General features: G+C 31.1%; 1 protein-coding gene across 1 annotated transcript; it reads right to left on the minus strand.

Annotated features, from left to right (window-relative positions):
- Positions 1-1,739: 1,739 nt before the first annotated feature.
- LOTGIDRAFT_152916 (hypothetical protein) lies at positions 1,740-23,118 on the minus strand (the record flags this gene model as incomplete). The annotated part of the gene is made up of 29 exons (XM_009053410.1): positions 1,740-1,792; positions 2,006-2,040; positions 2,084-2,176; positions 2,762-2,850; positions 3,182-3,262; positions 3,697-3,772; positions 3,988-4,264; positions 4,541-4,653; positions 9,177-9,290; positions 10,372-10,473; positions 11,171-11,338; positions 11,926-12,046; positions 12,754-13,882; positions 14,046-14,169; positions 14,605-14,986; positions 15,499-15,543; positions 15,903-16,016; positions 16,226-17,386; positions 17,730-17,818; positions 17,986-18,066; positions 18,418-18,500; positions 18,750-18,840; positions 19,029-19,061; positions 19,901-19,945; positions 20,551-20,681; positions 21,070-21,253; positions 21,567-21,634; positions 22,031-22,144; positions 23,035-23,118. 29 exons carry the CDS (start codon positions 23,116-23,118, stop codon positions 1,740-1,742), a joined length of 5,280 nt encoding a protein of 1,759 aa, XP_009051658.1.
- Between the last annotated feature and the right edge of the window lie 1,051 nt (positions 23,119-24,169).

The raw sequence follows: 24,169 nt of genomic DNA on the forward strand, positions 1-24,169 counted from the left end.
AAAACCAATTTTAAGCTTTCCTATCACCTTTTAGAATAAAACTATGACCATTAAGGCTATGTGCAACGGCGCATACTCGGCAAGTAACACAGTTTGAGGTGAACCACGACAGCTTTAGGTAAAAATTGGGTTTGGTCGGGATTCGGATTCTGATCGTATTATTATTGTTAAGATACATTATAAGAATAAATGCAAAATTAGAATTTTTTTTTTAATAACAAAAATAACAAAATGTATATCCGATACTCAGCAAAAAATAACAAATTACAAAATCTATAACAAATCAAAAGCATAAATAAAATAAGTGAGCATTAAAAATTCAATCTTTATATTTCTCATGAACATAAACACCCTTCTTTTATGCACTGGTTCACTAAATTGTTAAGGCATGACATACAGTGGCGCTTACCTACTCATAGTGGCGATATTCACCAACTGGAAATGCATACAGGGAAATTGTTTTTTGGCAGAATGTTATCAATAACTATAAGGAACGCTTTTTAACCTGTCTTTGAACCGATATAAAAAGGATCAGAAAAATAATAAATAAGGCTTCCATCTATAGGCGTATGGGCCAAAGATCTGTTGGGAATCAGGTTAGGTTGAACAAAATGTTCCCACGAACTTTACTTGTATTTTTCTTTCTCCTACGCCTATGTTTTCATCTACAAAACAAGTCAAGAGATAGGATGATGTCCGCTGTGTCCAACAACATTCTGTTTAGAGTTTTGATAGAGGTATGACAAATCATCTATATCATTAAAATGTGATCACAACAATTCATTACAATTTGAAAATATCACAAAACGTAAATGGAAGCAAATAATCTTTATTGAAGCAGTTGAAATTGCATTGATAATGTTTAGATGGTGTCTGAATGACCCTTCAAAAATAACAAAAAAATTCTCTTACATACAGACAAACACAAACATTCCACCACTCTGAAAAACTCAAAATTATATAGCTATAGTTTAACGATCCTGTAATTTAGTGATTTTTAATCAAACTAAGCCCACATTTTACTAATAATGCATATGATCACTAAAATAGCAGAAATATATTAATCTTTAAGCTTGAGATAATTCATAACATATCTCTTAAGGAAGCAATGTTAATCGTATTAAGTCCTGTAATTTAGGTTTGGAGTTTATATTGCACATATTCATACCCAGATGTCCATTATATTTAAAGAAGAAAGCACACAAATGAAAAACACACACTACTGTATTTAAATCCACCATTATTACTGTTGTTTCTCAATAGCTTGATGTATGTTACTCAATTTACATGGTGTTACTTAAAGGTGATATCTCAGATAGAAAAGTTGCTAATCCCAGATAGAAAGTTGCTAATCCCAGATAGAAAAGTTGCTAATCCCAGATAGAAAAGTTGCTTATCCCAGATAGAAAAGTTGCTAATCCCAGATAGAAAAGTTGCTAAACCCAGATAGAAAAGTTGTCAAATCCAGATAGAAAGTTGCTGATTTTCATATTTCAATGAAATTGCCAACAAGATGTTCTATGTGCAAATAATTCACACTCAAAAATGTAGAGAAATTTATATTTTACAAATATCAGATCTATCTGGGATGGCTACATCAAACATATTCCATATATTTTGCAGTCATTGTTGCTTGTATCTACACCAAATTCACAAACCATTTATAATTAATAAGATATCTATTGCTCTGTGACCTAGGGCAATGCTTTCATTAAACTAACCAGTAATAACATATTCCCTTAACATAATGGGCACTCTTGTCTAGAAACACAATATTTATGGAATGCATGGCCTGAAAAAATAATAAAAATCAGCATTTCAAGACAGTTATATCACAGAAATAATAACACCTGAATTACTTCCCTTTATACAAATTTTCATAATTTTGTATTTTTTAATAAATAATGCTAAATATTTCATCTTAATCCTGCAAGTTTTAGAAACCGATCTCGTTCCCATTTTCCAGCCATGTCCTGTCTATACCATCATATAGTAATTTACTTACCACATTGAAAGATGAGAGTTCCAGGTTCCATATGGCTGACAGTTGTATATAGATATTGATTACAATTACTGCACTCACTGAAATATACCGAAAACAATTAATTCATTAACAGAAATACAAATTACAATTACTACATTCACTGAAATATACAAATTACAATTACTATATTCACTGAAATATACAAATTACAATTACTACATTCACTGAAATATACAAATTACAATTACTATATTCACTGAAATATACAAATTACAATTACTACATTCACTGAAATATACAAATTACAATTACTATATTCACTGAAATATACAAATTACAATTACTACATTCACTGAAATATACAAATTACAATTACTACATTCACTGAAATATACAAATTACAATTACTACATTCACTGAAATATACAAATTACAATTACTACATTCACTGAAATATACAAATTACAATTACTACATTCACTGAAATTTACAAAATTACAATTACTACATTCACTGAAATATACAAAATTACAATTACTACATTCATTGAAATATACAAAATTACAATTACTTTATTCACTGAAATATACAAAATTACAATTACTACATTCACATTGATTCATCTTATGTATGCAAATAGTGATTGCAATAAGTGTATTCATTGAAATTCTGGATTCAAAATACAAACTTGGACAATTGTTAGGACAGACAATCTAGTATCAAACAGACATATTTTTATTGTGAAAACAGTTAATATTTTGCCCTAGTCATACCAACCTGTTTATCTGTGCCTGTATTCCCCAATGACATTCAGCATCTTCTAAACCAAGTTGTATCACTCTTCCTGGTGCTGATAATCTGGAAAACTGGCAAAAAAGAAAAGTTATATAGTATTAATTGCCCCTGACCTCACAAAGAATTGAAACACATCCTTAAGAAATGAAAATCATTTTCTGCTTTACACTTTCAAGATTAAGTTTCCTGGATGCATAATTAAGTAAAATTATCTGAGCGGCCTGTGAAGCATCTGTTACCAAGTGACGTCAAATAACATGAATGTGGTATGCTTTAAATCATATTTCTTGGATAACTACTGAAGGTGAACCTCTGAATCAGACAGTTGTTTCCAACTCTGCAATTACCATTATCTAACACAAGAATAATGTTTTAAGTTATCTACATTATTCTAATACTTACATCTGTTTGATAACTAGAAGATATAGTAGAATCAGTTAGTATTCTGACACTAGATATCTCACCATTCACAGCATAGTGTATCTAAAATAATAATAAAAGTTCCCCTTCAAATACATAGGCCTAATATAATTCAATATATATAGTATAATTGACATTACAAATATTATTGAACACCTTTGTCTGATTCAAAACATGAACATAAGCAGTTTACATTATTCTGGGTAGAATAAATAGAAATTGCAACTAAACAAGGCAGACTTATTCTGTCCATTGCTACATACGCCCACCAACAGCTTTGAAAGCAACTATAGTTTGTTGTCCATTCACATTTGATTCGTGTTTAGTCTATAGAAAATTTCAAATAAGGTTTCAATGAGCAAAAATATATTTGTTGGACTATACACCTATGTCAATATAAATATTATAAAAAAAATATATTTCAGATATAGCAGAATGTGACTTATCCTGTTTGCAACTTTAATACAGAAATTTAAACACTGAATATTATTACTAACCTGAGGAGCCATATTTTGAGGTTTTTTAGACCATAGATATGTATTTAACTTCTCTAACATATTATGTATCACTACACTAAAATACACAATATATAAATATTAAGACAAATATCTTAATTTCTGCATCACTTTCTAGAATGAAAACCTTTCTGTAAAACTTCACAGAATGGACACATAACATCTAACTTGCCTTCCAAAGATCAAAAATAGTATTGGTCAATCACGAAGGCACATGACATCATAAATCATCACCAAACAAAGTGAGCTACAGCCCGAATCTAAAATCCTTACCCTTGCTGTGCTTGAGTTATAGCTTTACAAATACATTTTTGATAAAAATCATTTGACAAGCTTCTATCATCTTCTAGGCTGAGTTCCTGCAACATGTTAGCAGCTACATGTGGACCCAGATAATCTACTAATAATAATGCAGTATTCTCTAGTGTTAAAGAAGGTATAAAATCAGGAATTGCTGGCACCAAACACGTTTTAGAAACATTATCTGATTCCAATGATAGAACTTCTTGTAATAAACATTTCCATTCTCCTGTGGATTTAGGTGTATAACCTGAAAATATAAATCAAGTGTTTGTGGCATTCTCTGTGGGCATACACTGGTGCCTTGCAGACAATAAAACAACAAATACCAACCAAGACTGTTCATGTGCCCGCATCATTACAGGACATTGTGGAGCTTCAATTAAAACAAGACTAAAAAAGATATCATTTAATTTTAGGAGAAGGTTTATAAATTTTATAATTTGTCCTTATCCTTTTGTTTGAGACAATAAAATATGTTTAAATCAACAATTATATTTAAAGTTCTGTTGGTAAAAATACTCACTAAAATCATTGTTTGTACATAATAAATCAATATCGCCAAGACAACAAATTAAATGCATGACATCTCTCCATCTTATATCTGTATCTATTAATCTTAAATAACCCAACCAATACCTGATAAATATATATATATATAAATCAAAGATAGGTTCCCTTATTTTCATTTATGAAATGCTAATACTTATATGAATAGTAAGTAGAGGTGTTCTAATGACTTGGAAAAATACCAGTTTGTCACACATGTCCATTATTAATTCATAATTAGCTAAATTAGAAGAGAATTACAAACAAAATTCCAATGAGTGACCGATCAAGAAAGATCAAAAAGTCTTTTTTTGTTTATCCAGACTGTACATACATGAATATTTATGATTGGCTAAAACTCTTAATCATACGCAATAAGAACATAATGATATGATCAAACATGAAATTCCATGCTTGAAGAAATATCCAAAAGTTTAAGAACAGTAAAAACCAATAAACAAATGGTAGCATGGATTTTGGTAATCCATTAGGTAAAGGTGCTCATAGATGGAGTTATCATTTCCAGAAATAATATCAGGTACCCAGTTCCCTTTGGAATGTTAAAGATGTTAAGTTTAATAAATGCTTTTTTTTGTAATAAAAAAATTAATGAAAATCAAGGCCTTTCATTCTTTAAAAGCAAAAATATGGATCAAATCCTCGAAAAAAATGGAAGTGGGAAGTTCCTCTGTAGGAAAAATGGAAACCACTAAAACTATCTATGTGGGAATTGGTATTTTCGAGTGAGCAACCCAAGTTTCTGATATGTGACGTATCAATGTTGTGCAGTAAATTTGAATTATATGTCAAACACATGTGATAGTTATTACAATTTATAAAGATAAAGTATATTTAACAACGGGGGTATCATGTGCTTAAAATACACATTATCTGGTGAAAATAAATCAAATTACCATTTTAATTAAGGGATTAATCAATCAGGCAATGATAAAATAATTATGTGATGAGATTGTTACCAACAATCAAGATACAAGTAATGATAGATATTTTGTTGATTTATGGTAGAGAATTTGGACATTGAAAATGGTAGGCCCCGTGAAAATTTGGTCAAGATAAAAACAAAGATAGTGGACAACAGCCATATACGCCCACCACAGCATGCGGATGGTATAAACGAAACATCCATTTTAAGTTTCATCAAAATCAGTTGAAAACTAAGAGAGTAATGGCATATTCAAGATTTTGGGGCAAGGGCAATAACTCTGCTTCTAACAGTCGAAAATAGCTCAAATTTGAACTTGATCTTCGTTTTATAAATAAGTATACACATACGGAGTGTTTACAAGCAATTGATGTTGATAGAAGCACTTACTGTATAGAGGTTAAAAGGCGATAACTCCCCAAAACTGACATAAGAGGACTAAATCATGAAAAAGCCTTAAAGTTAATCAGAAGTAAACTAAACTTTCTCAAACTTTTCGATTTAGGCTCAATAATATTCATTTTAAGTTACAACAAAATCGGTTGTAAACTAAGAGAGAGATGTGGGCGTATAAAAAATCAGTAGAATTGGGTATCCCGTTGGTAGAGCGGTGGACAACATGCAAAAGCGGTAGAAACCTGACAACATCGGTAGATTACACATGTATGGCATAAAAATATCTGATTACATTTGAATTCTGTACATTAAGTATAAATCATTCTATAGAAATCTATATCAATCATGAATATAATCCAGTGTTATAAACATCAATAAAGTAATAACAATCTGAGATAAAAGGTTATCATTATGTTTAATGATACAATCTGAATTATTAATGAATGTTAATGACAAGGAACTGTCAGGCTTGTCATCATAATTGACATAGTCCAATTCATACGGTGGATCAAAAAAATATCATAAATCATAGATTTTTACATTAAACAGATATTGTGGCATATACCAAATAATTGCAAGTTTAATGTATAATGTATAAAATGCACTCAATCTCAACCTCCAGTGTATCTGGAAAAATCTGATGTTCAGAGGACTTTGTCCTGTGGGGTACAGATATGCACCTTTGACAAAATAGCGGATTGTCAATATTGACTGGGAAGCCTCTGGTGAAAAATTCAAAATTTGTTGACACATTGTATAATGTGTAAGCCCTTAATAGGATTAAACCTCTATACACGAAAATATACAGTAGGTACCTTCAAATTTCGTACTTATAGTAATAATGTTAAGATTCAATCTTATAATGGTAATGGTCAAGAGCAACTCTTGTGGTCTTTTCAATTCTATAAAAAACACTGTTTGCTCAGTATACATTGTTTTTAAAAGATAGTAATTTTCCTATTTTTTCTCAGGTATAAAAGGAGTTTAGGTCAACTTTACATTGTCATCAATGCAATTTTCAAGACCAAATCACTGCTCTTCAAGACTTTAGGACTTAGCCTCGGAAAGTGTGATCCATCTGGATATGAAAACAAATGAGGTCAACCTCAGTAACAAGTACAGAAAATTGTGCCCTAACGAATATATGTCTTTGAGGGCAGATCTACAAAAGTGAGTGATTTCACAGTGTTGTTTTTTTTTCCCACCCTAATATACACCTCTGCAGGCAGTTAATATACCATATACCTGTTGTTTATGAAATGTTATCAGTACCATTGGGAAAAGGATAATAAACTGCTTAATTAGAATCTGAATGTCAGCAACATAAAAGAAATATTTTGTGTTATGAAAGCAAGTTACAAATGGATCAAAAGAAAATTCCTCAATATAAGAGAATTTTGTTTTAACTGAAATAGAATTTAAGAGAAGTATATAACTATACATAACATCAATGAATTCCACTGCCAACTCAGCGTTAGAAACAAGGAATATTGTAGCCTTGGTATTTTTTAGTATAGAATTTATTCTCGGAGTAATTGGTAATGGATTAGTTATATTGTGTGTTATATGTCAGAAATCACAACGTAACCCAACATTTATAATTATTGGTAGTTTGGCATTGGCAGACTTGTTGTTTATCGTTGGACGTGTGTCACAGGAGATTTTACGTGTAGGTGAAATCAAAACCTATTCCAATATTATAAGCTGTAAGGCTAGTCTGTTTGTTCTACAACTTTCATCCTATCTAGCTTCCTATCATCTTGTTTTATTGGCTGTGGTTCGATACTTTTGTTTGGTTCACCCTTTTAAAGCTCAACAACTTATCACAAATTCATGGGCATTGAAAGTATCAGTTACATTATGGCTGTGTCTAATTATAGTGCTCTCTCCTTTGTTATTTACAATTGGTATAGTGCGGCAAACTAATGGCGGGAAAACAGAAACTTTTTGTACTCCAAATCCTGCTTCTATGACTGCATACAAAGATTTTGCCATTTGCTACAGTATATTTTCTTATTTTGTTCCATTGACCATGTTAATCATTTTTCATTCAATTAAAGCAAAAGTTGTAAATGAAATGACGAAGACAGTAAACAGTTCTGAAAAGAAACAAATGTCTGCTATGGTAGTGTTGGTTATTTTGTTGTTCGGAATTCTACTTTTTCCTGTTCATTGTAAAAACCTGTTTGTGGTAGCAGGGTATAGTGTGCTTACAAATGCAATGCAGAATATGGATGTTGCCTTCCGTGTATTAGCCTACCTTAACAGCTGTATCAACCCCCTTGTGTATGGAATATTGTCAAGTTCATTTCGTAAAAACCTGAAGCAATTATTTTGCAGTTGGACAAAAGGTAGAGTATCACAAATGCCTAGACAAGATACAACACAAATAACTCACTGTTAGAGGATACTTCAGATAGAATGCCAACAAGTACTTAGTTTGATAGTCCAAAAACAAAATATGACCTTGATAAACAAATGGTGGTTGAGAGTTCTAACCTCAGTCAGTATGTGAATGTCTTGTGACCTTGATTAAGTCATCTTTCCTCATTATTCTAGTTGACAAAGGTGTATGTATAATCTGGAAATATGAAGAACCAGCTTGAAGACAGGATTTTCATAAACTTAAATTGTTATATTATGTTATGATTGTTTGTTTCTTTTATTATTTCCTGTGCTGTGGTGTTTAAACTATGACCTAATCATTAACATTACATGTATATGATAGTAAATCACCATGTTAAATTGTTATTGTTCATATTAATATCCACCATTGTTATTTCTCCTGACTGTGTATCTTAATTGCTACCTGCTATTGAATAAATAATTTTATAATAATGCTTATTATTTCATTTCTGTGGTTATTGGAATAAAGAAAGTTGAAATTTTCTATTTTTTACAAACCGTTAAAATTTCAGCCACTTTTAGTTTAGTATACATGTATTAATTGGAGCTTAAGTACAAAATAACAACTAAATGAAATAGCTTATTAAAATACATATAACTAAGAACTAAAGTTAATGGCACATGAAAATAAATAGTTTTACCTTCAAGACCAACACCCTTGCTTTCTATGTCAATTTTATTTTCATATCGCATTTCTAAATTCCCTAATACTTCTATCTACCACTGTACCACTGTTATATTTTTTCGTGACAGTGTATAGCTCAGTCGATACAGTGTTGGATTGTCATCTGCTAGGTGATTAGTTACCTCATGATAAAAAATATTCTGATGCCACCAAGAAGGATGAAAACCAACTCAATGAACTTACCCATATTCTTCACAAATCATTTCAGCTTTATTCTGTTCTTGTTTATTATCAATCATATTTAATACATCATTAATCATCTTATGGTGTGTCCATTTTACAAGATGGCTACCAGGGCTGAAAGTGTAAACCATTTAAAGACACTGATAAAGATAGTGGACCACAGCCATATACACCCTTCACGGCATGCGGATGGTAAAAACGAAACATCCATTTTAAGTTTCATCAAAATCGGTTGAAAACCAAGAGAGTAATAGCATATTAAAGATTTTGGGGCAAGGGCAATAACTCTGCTTTTAACGGTTGAAAATAGCTCAAATTCGAACTTGGTCTTTGTTTTATGAATATGTATACACATAGTTTTTAGAGCATTTACAAGCAACTGATGTTGATAGAAGCACTTACTGTATAGAGGTTAAAGGGCAATAACTCCTCAAAACTGACGTAAGAGGCCTAAATCTTGAAAAAGCCTTAAATTTAATGAGAAGTAAACTAAAGTTTCTTTAACCTTTCGATTTAGGTCCAATAATATCCATTTTAAGTTTCATCAAAATCAGTTGAAAACTAAGAGAGTATTAGCATATTCAAGATTTTGGGCAAGGGCAATAACTCTGCTTCTAACAGTCGAAAATTGCTCAAATTCGAACTTGATCTTTGTTTTATGAATATGTATACACATACCGAATTTCATTCGATTCCATCAAAAAATCTAGTTTTTAGAGCGTTTACTGTTGACAATATACGTCCACATAGAGGGATGTGGGCGTATAAAAATATATATCAAGATCTAAATAAAATGCAGATTTTTATGCTTTGTGGCTTTTTGAATCAGATTGTATGGAATTTGGACCAACAACAAAAAGGTAACCTAATGCTGATCAAAAACACAGATAATTGTGGACTAGCAATATAAGTCCATGGAAATTCCTCCGATATCTTAGGAAATCATTTATAGAACTGTTCAGTTGGTGGCTTGAGTATTAAACAATCCAGAACAGGAGAAACATAACAAGTTTGTCAGATGGCTGATGGTAAGTGGTGTCACCTGCAGCATCCAGATTTGTGTTTTAATTGAATTGCTCATCTGCTATGGTTTATGACAATTTAATTCTTATTCATGTACTTTCAATTCAGTCGCAATTAACAGTGTACAATGCAGGTATAGATTTTCTAAATAGAAATTAAAATCATTTATTACCTTGGTTTATCATACTTGAATCCATCTTTTCTTGTTAACAAACATTTCAAAAGCTCTAATTTCACTTCTGGATGTTCACAAATACTGTGTAGAGTTTTCAATCTGAAAGATACAGGATGGTTATGTTAAAAGAATAAACATTTTAAGTTAACAAGTGTATATATTCATCAGTTGGACTTACCAGGTGCCATGAATAGAATCTTTAAATATCTATTAAACTAATCAATTATTGAAACACTTTAAAGCATGTTTCAAAATAACATTGTTTAATGAATTATTACTTAGTTTTATGGAGTTATTGGATTATAGAGAGACCTAGGCCAGTGCTTTCATTGAGACTCGTCTCAATACACCCTAACACCAAGTAAGTCCACTGATGAACAAAGATTCATTTTGGACAAGTTTTAAAATTTCAGTTCTGGTCATCCTAAGAGGTAGTATGCCTTTCTTCCTTGGTTAGAGGTCATGTTTGAGGTAATATTAAGCATATTATTCCAATATTCAGTAGTTATTGCGTCATAATTCTCAATCATATTCGGAGGCCTATAAAGTTGTCTAAATATTTACTTAACCAGATGAAAGAGTTCAATTTCCATTATTTGTAAGACTTTTCAGGATTAAAATCTGACAATAAATTCATCTACCATTCAATAAAAACTGTTCAGACTTTGGTATTAATATATAGAAATTGTATATAGAGTGTCACAGTATGACTGGATCAATTATAGTAGGACTGAAGTGATCTGGATGGTTGATTTATATTTCAATGGAATCAATCAGATTGAACAAATAAACATACCTATTATATTCAGGTGCTTCATTATATCTCATCATAATGTATTTGAGTAGATATTGATGTGTAGGTTTGTTATAATGGTGACAAAGATTTAAAATATCTAATGGTGAAACTTTATCAGGAACATCTTTACCAAATTCTATACATTTATATACACTCATACCAAATATACTGTAATAAAACATAATTTTTCAGAACATATAATGTCATTTTGCAATTTAGTTTCTAAGCTACTCATTTAGGTCTAAATAGTAAATATTTTCATCATAAACAAATATACTGCTCGCACTGGTGGAAATGACTGTACAAGAGGTCATTCATAAGAAATGTGTTGTCACTGCAATAAAATCGCCACCTTAACGTCTTTAAGGCTTCCTTCTCCAGTCCTAGTATCCCAAAACTAATCATATTATACATCACTAAAATCGGAATTGATCAGGTGTTCAGTGATGTCAGATAGGCTATTCATTCATTATGACATTGCCATGTTATTAATTGATGATGTCATTTGCGTTATGAATCTCACTTTCCACCTCTGTAGGTCAGGTCATGCTTACTCTTTCAGGACTTGGTATAGTGAATAGTGATAATGCCCCAGAGACAATTCTTACACAATTGACGTTTTGAGACAAAGTAGCCGTGTGTTGCTCTTTTAGACAGATCATGATCACACTTTGGATATCTGTGATGCCAGTCTGTTCAATAGTTTGTATGAATTAATTAACATCAAGCCTTTATCATACACAAAACACACAAACCTTGCATAATGTCCTAGAAAAGCATCTTTATATTTAATTATTCCAGATCGTAGATGATCCAAGGCATCATTAACATCATGTTGATTAATATACATCTTAATAGGATCTTCTTTACCTAATTCTAAAATATACATAGATTCACAATTACCAGTGTTCATAAAAAAAGAAGATTTGTCAGCAGACGTTAAAATAAACATTTTTGTCAATGTCCAAAATTTTGGCAGAATATGGCCCTTAATTCAAACATATTCTCGAAAATGATATATGCCTCAGCTTGCATTTTTTACAACACAAAAATAAAATAAGACCATGTCAATTATTTTGAAGGTGATATTTATATTCATGTGAAAATCTTTGTTAAATTAGTAAAGTAAGAAGAAGGATTGTCACGATTCTTGAAGCTGCTATTCGATACACTGAACTATAATGGTTTGTAATTACAGAATCCTATTGGTATGGTAATGAATTCATTCATAAGATAAGGAAAGAGAAAAAAGTCGAAATTCTGTCACTATTTACATTTTGTGAGAATATTTCAAATTAGATAATTGTGCAAGGAAATTCTTAATTTTTGATGTCAGAAATGATTTTTTTCTGTACAATATTTGATTTGAAAATTATAAACACAAGGATTCTATGTTAAATGAATAATGGTGCAGGTATATTGCAATAATTTTTATAATAATAATAATAAAATCTTTAATCCAACGCAATGCATCGATAATAAGAAAAGAACCACAGTTCATCGATTTATCAGTGATTCATTACATCCCTAGTAAGAAAACAATGAAATTATTACATTCCATCTTTAAATTTGACTTGACTTACCCTGACAACACTCTATCAACGTTAACCAGGTCTTAAACAATACATCCTTTTGTTCATTCAAAAATTGTCTGATCACATTTGTACCAAGAAAGGCAAAGTAACATCTAACAAACACTGAGAGTTCTTGATCCAGTTGTTGTCTAGGATCTTGGACTCTGCTAGTGCTAGCAAGCTCATGGCTTCTCATTTCCAAATCATCACACTCAATTATACAATTTGTGTCCATATACAAATAATTTAAAGAATTGGGTACAGGATGACCTTGTGTTTCTGTATTGGAATTTGTTGTCATCTGGAGTTCATGACCTTTATCTGGAGCCTCACTATGATTTTGTATGTCATGCATCATATCTGAAGCATCATTTGTTGTCTGATGCGTGTCTGGTAATGTTTCATTTTCAGGCTGAAAATCTACATTGACACTATTTGTTGACAAACAGCTTTCTGACTGACATTCACACCTATTTTGATCACCTAGAGATCTTGGGTTATCACAATTGTTTTCATCACATATTTTATGATTATCACATTGGTCTGGATCTTTATCACAATCATTGCACTTGTTTTGAGCAGAATATAAGGCATCTGTATCACTTTTTCCTTTATCACAGCATAAAGTTATTTTAGGATTTATGTAGGCAGACACATTACCATGGCAACAGGTTTGGAAGCACAATTTGGTCAGTTCAGATACCTGAGGAAATAAATCCACATCTAAACCAAATGGGTCAAATGTGTTGCACCATTTTGTATCCTGAGAACTGTCACTTGAAGCACTTGAAGCATTTGAGGAGGCACATGGTACATTTACTTCTAATGGGCTTGTTGTATCTTCATCAACATTATCAGATGTTTTTGTATTGTCGTTTGAAGAAGCGGTCTTTGCATTTGTTTCTTTCTGTAAAGTTCTAAAAGTTGTATTTAGAACAGTGACCCATTCATTGAGAGTTTGTGCTAAAAGCGAAGGATCTAACATCACTTGAATGTCCTGAAGTTTGTTTTGAGCTTCTTCTGTGGCAGAGATTAAGTTCCTAATGTCTGTTTTTGGCAGAAATATTGGGACTTCTGTTGGTTTTCCTGTTTCATCCTTTGCTCTCACAATTTGTTCATTTAATGTAGACATTACAATCTGTAGTGGAAAAAATGTATAATTATGACAGACTTTGGGATTCTTTTGGTTGAAAATAAGTTCAATCAGTTGTAAACTAGACGTGTTATTTCTTTATCAAAATGCAGTGAAAATTTCAAAATGCCATGTATATTAAACTGGATTTGTGGTGTTATTGACTTACCTGATGCTCTTCAGTTAGTGTGTCAGCAAAGCTGTTGTCTGGTACAGTAGGTGACTTTGATAGTTGACTTTTTTCTTTCATAGTTTTAATAAATGTCTTTCCTTTCTTTAACTTCATGGCAAGGCTGAAATAAATACAGATTATACTTTTATATTCACTTCCTGCTCTTAAAGAGAGCTAATAAAGACTGGCAATGTTGAAGTGTTTAAATAGGAATATTTTCCTATATTTTATATCAAATCTGTTAACAACATGAAAAGCCTGTAGTAAAACGACCTGTTGCTTTTTCATATTAGATCCTCAATGCTTCATTAACTGGGAAAATCAGGTTGAAGAACCTGCAGGTATTTTGACAATCATTATTTTTTTTACAACGTGACTGATAAGTAAAGGGGTATGTGATACCATAGTTATAGAACCTGTGAGAGCTAGCAGCATCAATAGTTTGCAGTTGAAATTTGCTGAAAACATGGAGGAATTTCAACTTGCCGTTTATTGAAGAATTAAGCTAAATACGAATGAACTTGCTTTAGTTTGACTTTTTATTAATCAACCTTACCTGTCTTTAACAGCCATTAGAGTAACTCTAGGTGATTGTGATAAACTGCCACTAGGACTATCAATAGTATTCAAACTATCTACAGAAGAGGAAGTTTCTCTCTGCTGCTCATCAAGACTGGTAGTTATCCCACTTAAAGACAGACGCTTAATCAACGGTAATACTGTTTCTGATGAGTTTTCTTCTAAACTGTTTAAGGAGATGGTATCAGAGTCTTTGAATTGCTGTTGATTTTCAGGCAGTGTGTCTGGAGTTGAAAAACGGTGGATGTCTTCCATGCTGCAGAGTGAAACAGTATCATGTTCTTGTTCTATATCTTTCCTCTTTATTATCAGACTGTTATCTAAGGCTGGTACACTCACAGATCTTTTCGTTTTTAATTCTGAATAATATGACCAAAAAAAATTTTCAATTACAAAATTGATTATCAATTATTTAGACTACTTTTTGACAATTTGACTAAAATCCAGACTTCATATTTAGTTTCCTGTCTTTAAAATTCAATATGATGAGGACTTCCTGCCATTCTATGGTTTTTTAATTCCACTAGGATTAATTCTATGATGTAGCTATTGCAAAGGCTCTTAGATAATATCAGTAGCTTATACAACAGTACAATTATTCACATCTAACCATTGCTTGAACAATCCAATAACCTCCCTTGGCAAACAATACGTCACTATTAAGTTTATCCAATCAGGAATCTCGTAACATTTGGTGTAAAAGGATGGCGATTGCAAATCTCTAGTGACGTAATATATAGGCATCAGAAGAAAATTGGAATTACACAAATGAAGAAGCCGTGGTGTCTTAAATTTCCATAAAAAATCTAAGATGCAATGTTTCTGGCAAAAAACATCAGAAGTAAAACTTTGAAACATAGGGTAAGCTTACCTCTCTTTTTAGTCTTTGATTTTACACTTGGACTTCTATTTAGGCCTGTCATTAGTTTAAAACAAAAGATATAAACATGTCATATGTGAGCAATAAAGTCATGGTCACAAATGACAACAGATATACAGGCTGTTTATTTATTACTAGTTATCAGTAATACTAATTCCCTTGTCAAAGTCCCTTCTGATTGCCAAGCTATGATATGATATGATATACTTTTTCTATAACATAGCTAGTCAAGATTGACACAGCTTCCTTTACAAGTGTAATGTCATATAGTATAGTAAATTCAATATGTCAAAGGCAATTCCATGTAACAAACCATTTGCAAACCTTTTTTAGCCTTGGAATTTCCCAAGAATAACGATTGGATGTAAAAACAGAGCAACAAATTCTATCCATACCTGGTCCATTTAATAAATCTATTTCATTTACTTTTCGTCTTCTAGAACTATTTTTAGATTTCTTTTTTACTATGATGTCATCATCTACTTCTGGAATAACTGCTACAGGTGTATCTTCAGGTAAAAAGAAAAATTAAATAACTATGACAATCTAAAAAAATCATTGTGACATGGTATAAATTTTTTTAGCTCAACCTGGACAGTGTAGCCTGGGCAATCAAACCAAAATGGAGATTTCAGTCCTAAACTGAACTTATATCATTAAAAACTCAATCTTAAAACAAATAACTTTTTATCCTCTAAAATGTTGATGAAATCCTCACCTTTATAGTTAGTTTGTTCCTCTTCTTCATTCATGGTAGATGATTGTACTGAATTTCCAGTTGAATTGTTTTTCTCACTCTCATTTGAAACAGGTTGATCTGGTTTCACAGTCTCACTGTCTTGATGATTTTCAGCAGATGACCAAATCTGTATTGGCTTTTCTCTTGAATTCTCCCTTTCATTTTGAAAAGCAAACATAGCTGAACTTGATTTTTCAACTATAAAATGCTCTTTCTCAACATGACTTGTGTTTTCTATCCCAGAATTGTTGCTTAAGAAGCTTACATTATTTGAATCATTTGAAAAATCCTGAGAAGAATTGAGCAATGATTGGTCTGAATGTTTCTTGCCATAATCTACTTCATGAGGTTCCACTTCTTTTGGTGTACTATGTGCATCAATACTAAAATCTTCAGCAGTTTCATTTGAACCATTAAAACCATCTTCATGAGAAAAGTCTATCAGTTTGGTAGTAAAAGTTTTGAACTCCTTTTTTGTGGCATCTTCAGCAGAAGAATCATCAGCTTCAATACTAATTTTTGACAATTCTGAATCATCGTATATGGAATCACAGTCAAGATCCGTAGATACGAGTGAAATGTCTGCATGGTTATCACTAGAGAGATCAGAATGGTTGAGGTTTGAAGCTTCTGAAGCCACACCTACATTCTTATGAGTATCCTCATCAGATTTCAAATTATTTTTCATTTTGTTACTTTCATGAACTCCACAAAACACTTGAGGAGACACTACCTCACTACCTGAATCACTTGTATATGTTAAATCAAATGAAGCCACACTATTAGTATCACTATGATTAGGATAAATGTGGTTTAGTTTATCTTGTCCTTCTGGATCTGATGTGGGAGAACTCAGCTGAACAATTATCAATTCTGTTAGAGAATTAATCAAGTCTCTATGTTCTTCTCTTTTTATGTTTAGGATCACATTTTTCACTGTCTGAGGAGAAATTTTACTTCTCAAATAACTGAGATAATGTTGTTTAAAATGAAAGAGTGTATTGGCTGCCAGTAACCAACATTTCTTAGTAATTAGATGATTGATACACTGTTCTAGTTTAAACAAGTAAAGATGTTCTATAGATTGATCATTATGAAATATAAACACACTGTTTTCATATACACACAAATCTTCTATATCTACAAAATATATGGAAAGAATTTAATATTGAATTGCTCACAAGAATCAAGTTATATTTCAATCAAACATTAGGATGGTAAAAACTTTCAGGGCAAATAGCATCTGTTTATTAATGGATGGTTGTTTGATGGTTATTTAACTGATATTGCAGACTAAGTCAAACCACAGTCAAGTGTGCTCCAGACTGAATCTTTCTAAAATCAGAAATAAAAAGAGTAGGAAAATGCCTCTATCCTAGCCCAATATCCCACATCATTCCTCATCTTTATTAGAGAAATGAATAGATGATATACTTTATAGAAAGACTGTTAATAAGAATTTATGAAGTATATGAAAACATACCTTGAATATCATATGACCAGAGTATAACTTTAACATTAATAGTATCAAATACATAGAGTCCAGTAGTACACCATGTTATTATATACTGACTGGAATATAGATAACATGATGTCACTCTCTGATTAGGTTGTCAACATTCTTCAAGAATACCTATATACATAGCTTTTTATCTATGGGGTATTTTGTTCAAAAAATATAGAATTTGATGAGATATGAAAATGTATAACAATTAGACTTTTTGTTAAAATTGACCTACCCAATAGTATACATTTTCTTGAAATTTACAGAAGGACTGATTACTGTAGTAGAAGAATATTCAGTTAACAGACTAGATTTACTGAAATTAAAAACATTTTTAATTTTTACCTTCTATACCCAAAATATTGTTTGCATAGACTTTTAAACAACAATAATTATTAAGCTTAAAGAGTTGATAGTAGGTTATCTATGACTTACAAAACAAGATTTAGAAAGAAATTTACTCCTAAGACCCTTGAGATACTGAAAGATATGTCAAAGCTTTCTTCAGATGTTTGTCAAGGAATTTGAGGCCCACTTTAGTGACAACTAACTTCAGGTCAATCAACAGACTGGTCCTGCTAGAACTATCAGTGCAACTCCATCATTAATTCTTCTACTAGATTTAGACTAAGTCCATGAAGTCCATAATGATTATTTAGTAACTTACTTGAAATGTACAATAGGAGTAGAGGAGATAGATAATAACTTTTTAAACTGATGAGTATTTAATACATTTCCTTCAAAATCAACCTGAAACCATCAAATTCAATCAGATAAAGTAAAGACAAATTAAAAGCAAGTCAAGATGGCTAGTTACCCTCAGAAAAAACGTGGGTGAAACATACAGATTTACATCGTAATCAGACTGAAAGTTCATTAGCTGCAACTATTGTTTCCCTTATATGTTGTTTGAATATCAGGTTTTGTTTTAGATTTGGATATTAGTACTTGCTTTATTTATTGACATACAATAAATTTTAATTTAATGATCATTTTTACCTCCCACATTCGAGAGCCAGGTCGTGAACAATATACAACTGGTATATTAGAACTGGGTTCTACAAAGAAACAGGCACCAAATTCACCATCTCTGAAAAAATACATAAAGAATTTTCAAAATCATTAATATATTTTTGTCTCTGACAACTACCTGTATTTATTTTTTTTGATTAATGTCAATGAAACTGAGTTTCATCAGCTGGTAAAGTGATTGAAATAATCTAGATTTCCATTATTTTAGAGATCTAAATGAACAATGTAATGTATATAATAACATACCTTAATTTTTTTCCAATCTGTGAATACTGGTGTCTGAAAATTAGAACCTGTATTTTACTAATTAATCATAATGCATCAGAAAAATGTAAAGGAGAAAATGATTTATTATATCAAATCAAAGTTTAGGGATTAAAAGATAAATCTACGATTAAATCTGAAATGATTTGTTTTTAAAAATCTGATGATTTTGTATACATGTTTTTTTTAATGGGAGATGGCACACTCTTCCTCTTTACAATATATTCATAACTTGATCCTTTGTCAGTCTAATAGGTCCAAATCAATATCCCCTGTTGTCAACAAAAATCCACAATATTTCTGATACTATTTCCCTTAGCATCTCTACATCATTTATACAAATACCAAACCCTTGCATATATTAACACAACAAACATAGAAACATGCATTGTAAAGTAATGAAGTCATCAGCCGATACAAGTGCAATCATTGATTCAGTCTTGTTCTTAAAGACATAATAAAAGTATGAAATCTCATTGAAAATTTGAGAAATGTTGTCAAATAATATATATTCAAATTTGATTTTGCCAATATTAACTTTAGTAATGTTCATTTAGATATATGCAAAAAGTATCATTATCAGTAAATAAAACCAAAAATATGGAAATTCAGCATTCTCGCTCCTGCTTATTGAGTTTCAACCGTGATTTCTAAAACTAGCTGTCCACTAGCATGAGAAAAAGTATAATTGGCAATAATTTTCAGTACTCTTATCAATTATTCCACTTCTATAGGCTGATTGATTATTATGTTTAAGCCATCACCATAGTTTAATTCAACTTATAAATACAGAGAAAAGTAAAGACCTCTTCAATAGATGTCAACTAGAACATGTGTCATGCAAACAAACAAACCTAGTTTTAATAAACCTAGCAGTTATACTCCTTTCAATATTTTCACTGAAAATTACATGGTCATAATAAATGATGAAGTTCGTAAATACTGTATGTTAATCATGTCTGTTACAATAATCTAATTAAGATGAAGATCCATGTGTTTGCTTTGTGATGGACTGAATATGAATGGAGTTTTACATCCTACTTTTCTGCACCATCTGGGCCAATGAAGATTTACATGATGGACTGAACTTCATGATCCATGATCTGACTAAATTGTTATAAAATTCAGGTTCAAGTCATTAAATATTAAACAAATCAAATGCTTTTTTCAATGAAAGATATTCTCCAATTATGTGTGAAGATTTCTTCACTATTCATTGTTAAAATTTTTAATATTATTTAATAATTCAAACACGCATTAAAGAATAATTTTGTGTGATTGTTGATATTAAATAGAAAAAGACAACAGTATATTAACTACAGTAATGAAATATAATGAAAATACAAGCAATTACAGTATTTATCTACTCAGAAAATGCCTTTATCAGACAAAAATATAGTAATTTTTAAAATCAACGAAGTAGACTACAAGCTTAAAATGATTTGCATAAACTACTAAAAAGACACTTAGCAATGATATGTAAAATATGATACAAATATTTTACCTTTGTGTACTAAACAAGTAGCATCTAGTTAAAGTAGAAACCAGTAATTTTTCGTGATTATAATCTATTTGTACTATAGCTGATTCTAGTCTAGCTATCATTTCTGTTGGTTGATTGAATAATACACTAGCCTGAAAACATGAAAAACTGCAAACTTTTAATTTCAACAAAAAAACATCTAATATTTCTCTAAGTTCTACAATTTAACATCCAATTCAAGACACACTTTTCTGGACATATTTCTTTTCAAAAATACACATTGGCTGTATGAGATGATCTCTTGTCAGAATTGAATTAAGGATGAAAGAATACTCCTCTTATTGACATCTCACTTCTGTTCACAATGTTGGATTGGCATGAATGTTTACCTCAAGTCCTAATAAATGTATTTGAAAGTCAACCACATTTTCAAACATAATAATGATTTCATGTCCAAAATGGTAATTACCATAGCAACATCATAATCTGTTCTGAAAAAAGTATTTCTCAAATCACAATAACCACACAATAATTCTTTACCTTGGTAAGAGGAACATGAGCAACTGTAACTTTCCCACTATTGTCTCCTATAAACAACTTATTCCCTGTTTTATTCCACTGTAAAGTAGTAACAGTATAACCTGCATGATCATTGCTCAACCTCACTCTCTCAGGTTTTAATCTCTTCTCCAAATTCATCTCCATGACAATCACTTGTCCTGAACTAAAATGAAATGAATAATTATCACATTAACTCACCTGTTTGCATTTTTATCATGTACTCATAGTCTAAATATTGTCCACATTGACTTTGGGCTCAATGTGCTTTACTGATGCGCACTTTTCAAAATTATACTTGTTGAAGCAAAACAAATCTATAGTAACCAAATAAATTGGAAACTGTTTTTGAAAGTGATGAAAATTTGATTTATCTCTTAGTTTGAGAATGTGGCTTCACATATGTCAATTTAACTAAAATGTTCATTACCTGGATAGCATTGAGCACCACCCTACAAGATTATTAAATCTAGACTAACCTGGTTGTAAAGGCCACATGATTGTCAGTTGCTTGACTTAATGAAACAACTCCCACTGATGATGATTCCTATAAGAAAGACATCATCATTAGATAAATAAATAGGATATCATTATTATTTTCAAAATCTAAAAAAAATATGTCATTATATACTTTGATTTTAAATAACAATTAAATTGTTATACATGGACCAAAAACAAAGTGAAACATTAGTGAGAGAATATTATACATTACTTTCCATCAAGTTTGGTAATGTTCCATAATTTACAGGACTTCAATCTAATAGTGAAACAATTAGTCAGAAGCACCAATAAATAAAATTCAACTGTTCAGACATACAAGGTGTAGCTGGTATAAGGTTTTATAAGAGATACTCTCTTATGCTGGTGAAAGGCATGCTAACTCTATATGTTGCCACTCTACAACTCATTGATTTTATAACTGAAGAGAGTTGTCTATACTCACCACTTCCCCAAATATAACTTGTAAATACTTGAGTGTATCTCTGGTAAATATATAAGCTCCACCAGTATTACTGCCTAATGCTATATATTTCTTACTCACTGACATACATGTATACTGAAATTACACAAAACCACTGTTTTGATGTCTTGACAAATTTCAATTTCTAAGATATCTAAGAAAAACAACATGTTGTGTGACAAATGGGTATTTTAAGGAAGAGCGCTGCCTTATACTAAATCTTTTGATCCGTTGTTCTCACTTTATAAGAAGAAAAAAAACAAAGGGATTTGATCAGCTACAATATTTTTGTTTGCCACTTTCAAACTCATCGACAACGGCCTGTTAAGTTTGACTATTATCTCCAATACATTTTGCTTTTGTAATAGTGTATATAGTTGGTCTATATATGTTGTATGGTGTATGTTGCTCAGTTGGTGTATGTTGCTCAGTTGGTGTATGTCCTTGTGTTTGTTTATATGTACTGAGTTGTTTTTAATTGAATTTTGTCTTAGTCATTAGTGTTCATTAGTTGTCATTTATGTTCATTTTGTTACCTCAGTGTCACACAGTTGTTCAGTTTGAGTCAAACAGGAAAGATAGGAAATTTAATATTTTATAATAAGGAAACTTCTAGGACTTAGGGTAATTATTTATTTATTTATTTATTCATTACTTTTCCTGTATATAATATTATTACTTGTTTCATTTATTCACCTAATTGTAAATATATTTCAGAGTTTTGTTCACTTGAACGGTTAAAGAGTTTCTACAAACAGAATTATGAAGTTATCAAATGACGTCTGTAAATAAACTTGTATATATAAAGCTAGTCTATTAATATATCCTCTTCCAAAGAAAGAACCCCGTTACACTTTAATTGTCCATATACCAGTTGTCCTATTTTAATTGTAAAAAGTTATACAGGCAGCAGTAATTAAGATGTATCATCTGGTACAGAAAGTTTATACCTTAACTATACCTCAATAACTGATAGGCCTACTTACCCTTAATCGTGCTGATCTGTTCAGTGGTGCATTGAGTTCCTCCATTGGAGAAAGCTCTGCTAATACGTACAGAGGAGGCTCCATTTTTCTGTCAAAATCTGACTAAATAACTATCAAAATCTGGAATATTGAAATATCATTGAAAAGTTAATAAAACTGTCAAAAGACAAAGCAATATAAGTTGTATTTGGAACCATTATCTTCCAAAGAAAAACGAAAAAGGATAACCGATTCAATACCAATTTGATGGTTGCATTAACTAACTTGTTGTTTATACTTACACTTAAACTTACAGACTTCATCGACTGTACATCGACTTTACATCGACTTCAAGTCAGCAGAGATCAGCCTGATAAGTAGGCTGCTCTCCTCACTCTCCTCTCAGAGCAGATTTATCAAAAGTTATCAGTCAGTCTCTCTAGGTATCAAGTCAACTAAAACGAAAGAAATGAATTCTTACATATACCTTTAGCCTAACCGCTGAGCGTAAAGCATTTGCCTTAAAATATCGATTATTTTTCCCTTACCTACCACTCTGCCATTTTGTCATCATGTGACTTTACAAACCAAAACTACCTTCTTTACCATAAGAGTGTATCAAGGACATCATAAAAAACCAGACTACTACAAATTTCTAAAAAATTTGCACTTCAATGTTCTTGATCTTCTTCATCTTTCATTTCGAAATTTGTCGACTTAGTTAAGTCTTATTTTCTGAGCTGAGAGTTATTTCACCGAATACGCTGAAAATCGGCGAATTGCACAATTTCTTTATGTAACTTTCAAATACCAGAAATGGTAGGCCTATTGTACAAATATTTGGTCATAATTTTATAGAACATAATGGGTTTTAGATTTCTAGTTAGGTCTTTGTCATAGTTGATATTTTTGGGGGTCCATGTTTTTGTTTTTTGTTAGTTTAATATCAACGATTCTTAGTTTTATTTAAAAAAAAATTGTCGCAGAGTGTATTAGAATGGGTCTCTATTGAGTTTTGGTCCAAAACCTTATATTTCTTTAAAGTAATTTCATTATTATAATGGTATTAATAATTTTATGATGACAGAATTTTGATGCACAGTCACAAAGATTTCTTGAAAAAAGCAAAAAATGGATTGCGGATGTCATGTAAAAA

The sequence above is a fragment of the Lottia gigantea genome, assembly GCF_000327385.1.
Source record: "Lottia gigantea unplaced genomic scaffold LOTGIsca_2, whole genome shotgun sequence".
Classification (NCBI taxonomy): Eukaryota; Metazoa; Mollusca; class Gastropoda; family Lottiidae; genus Lottia; species Lottia gigantea.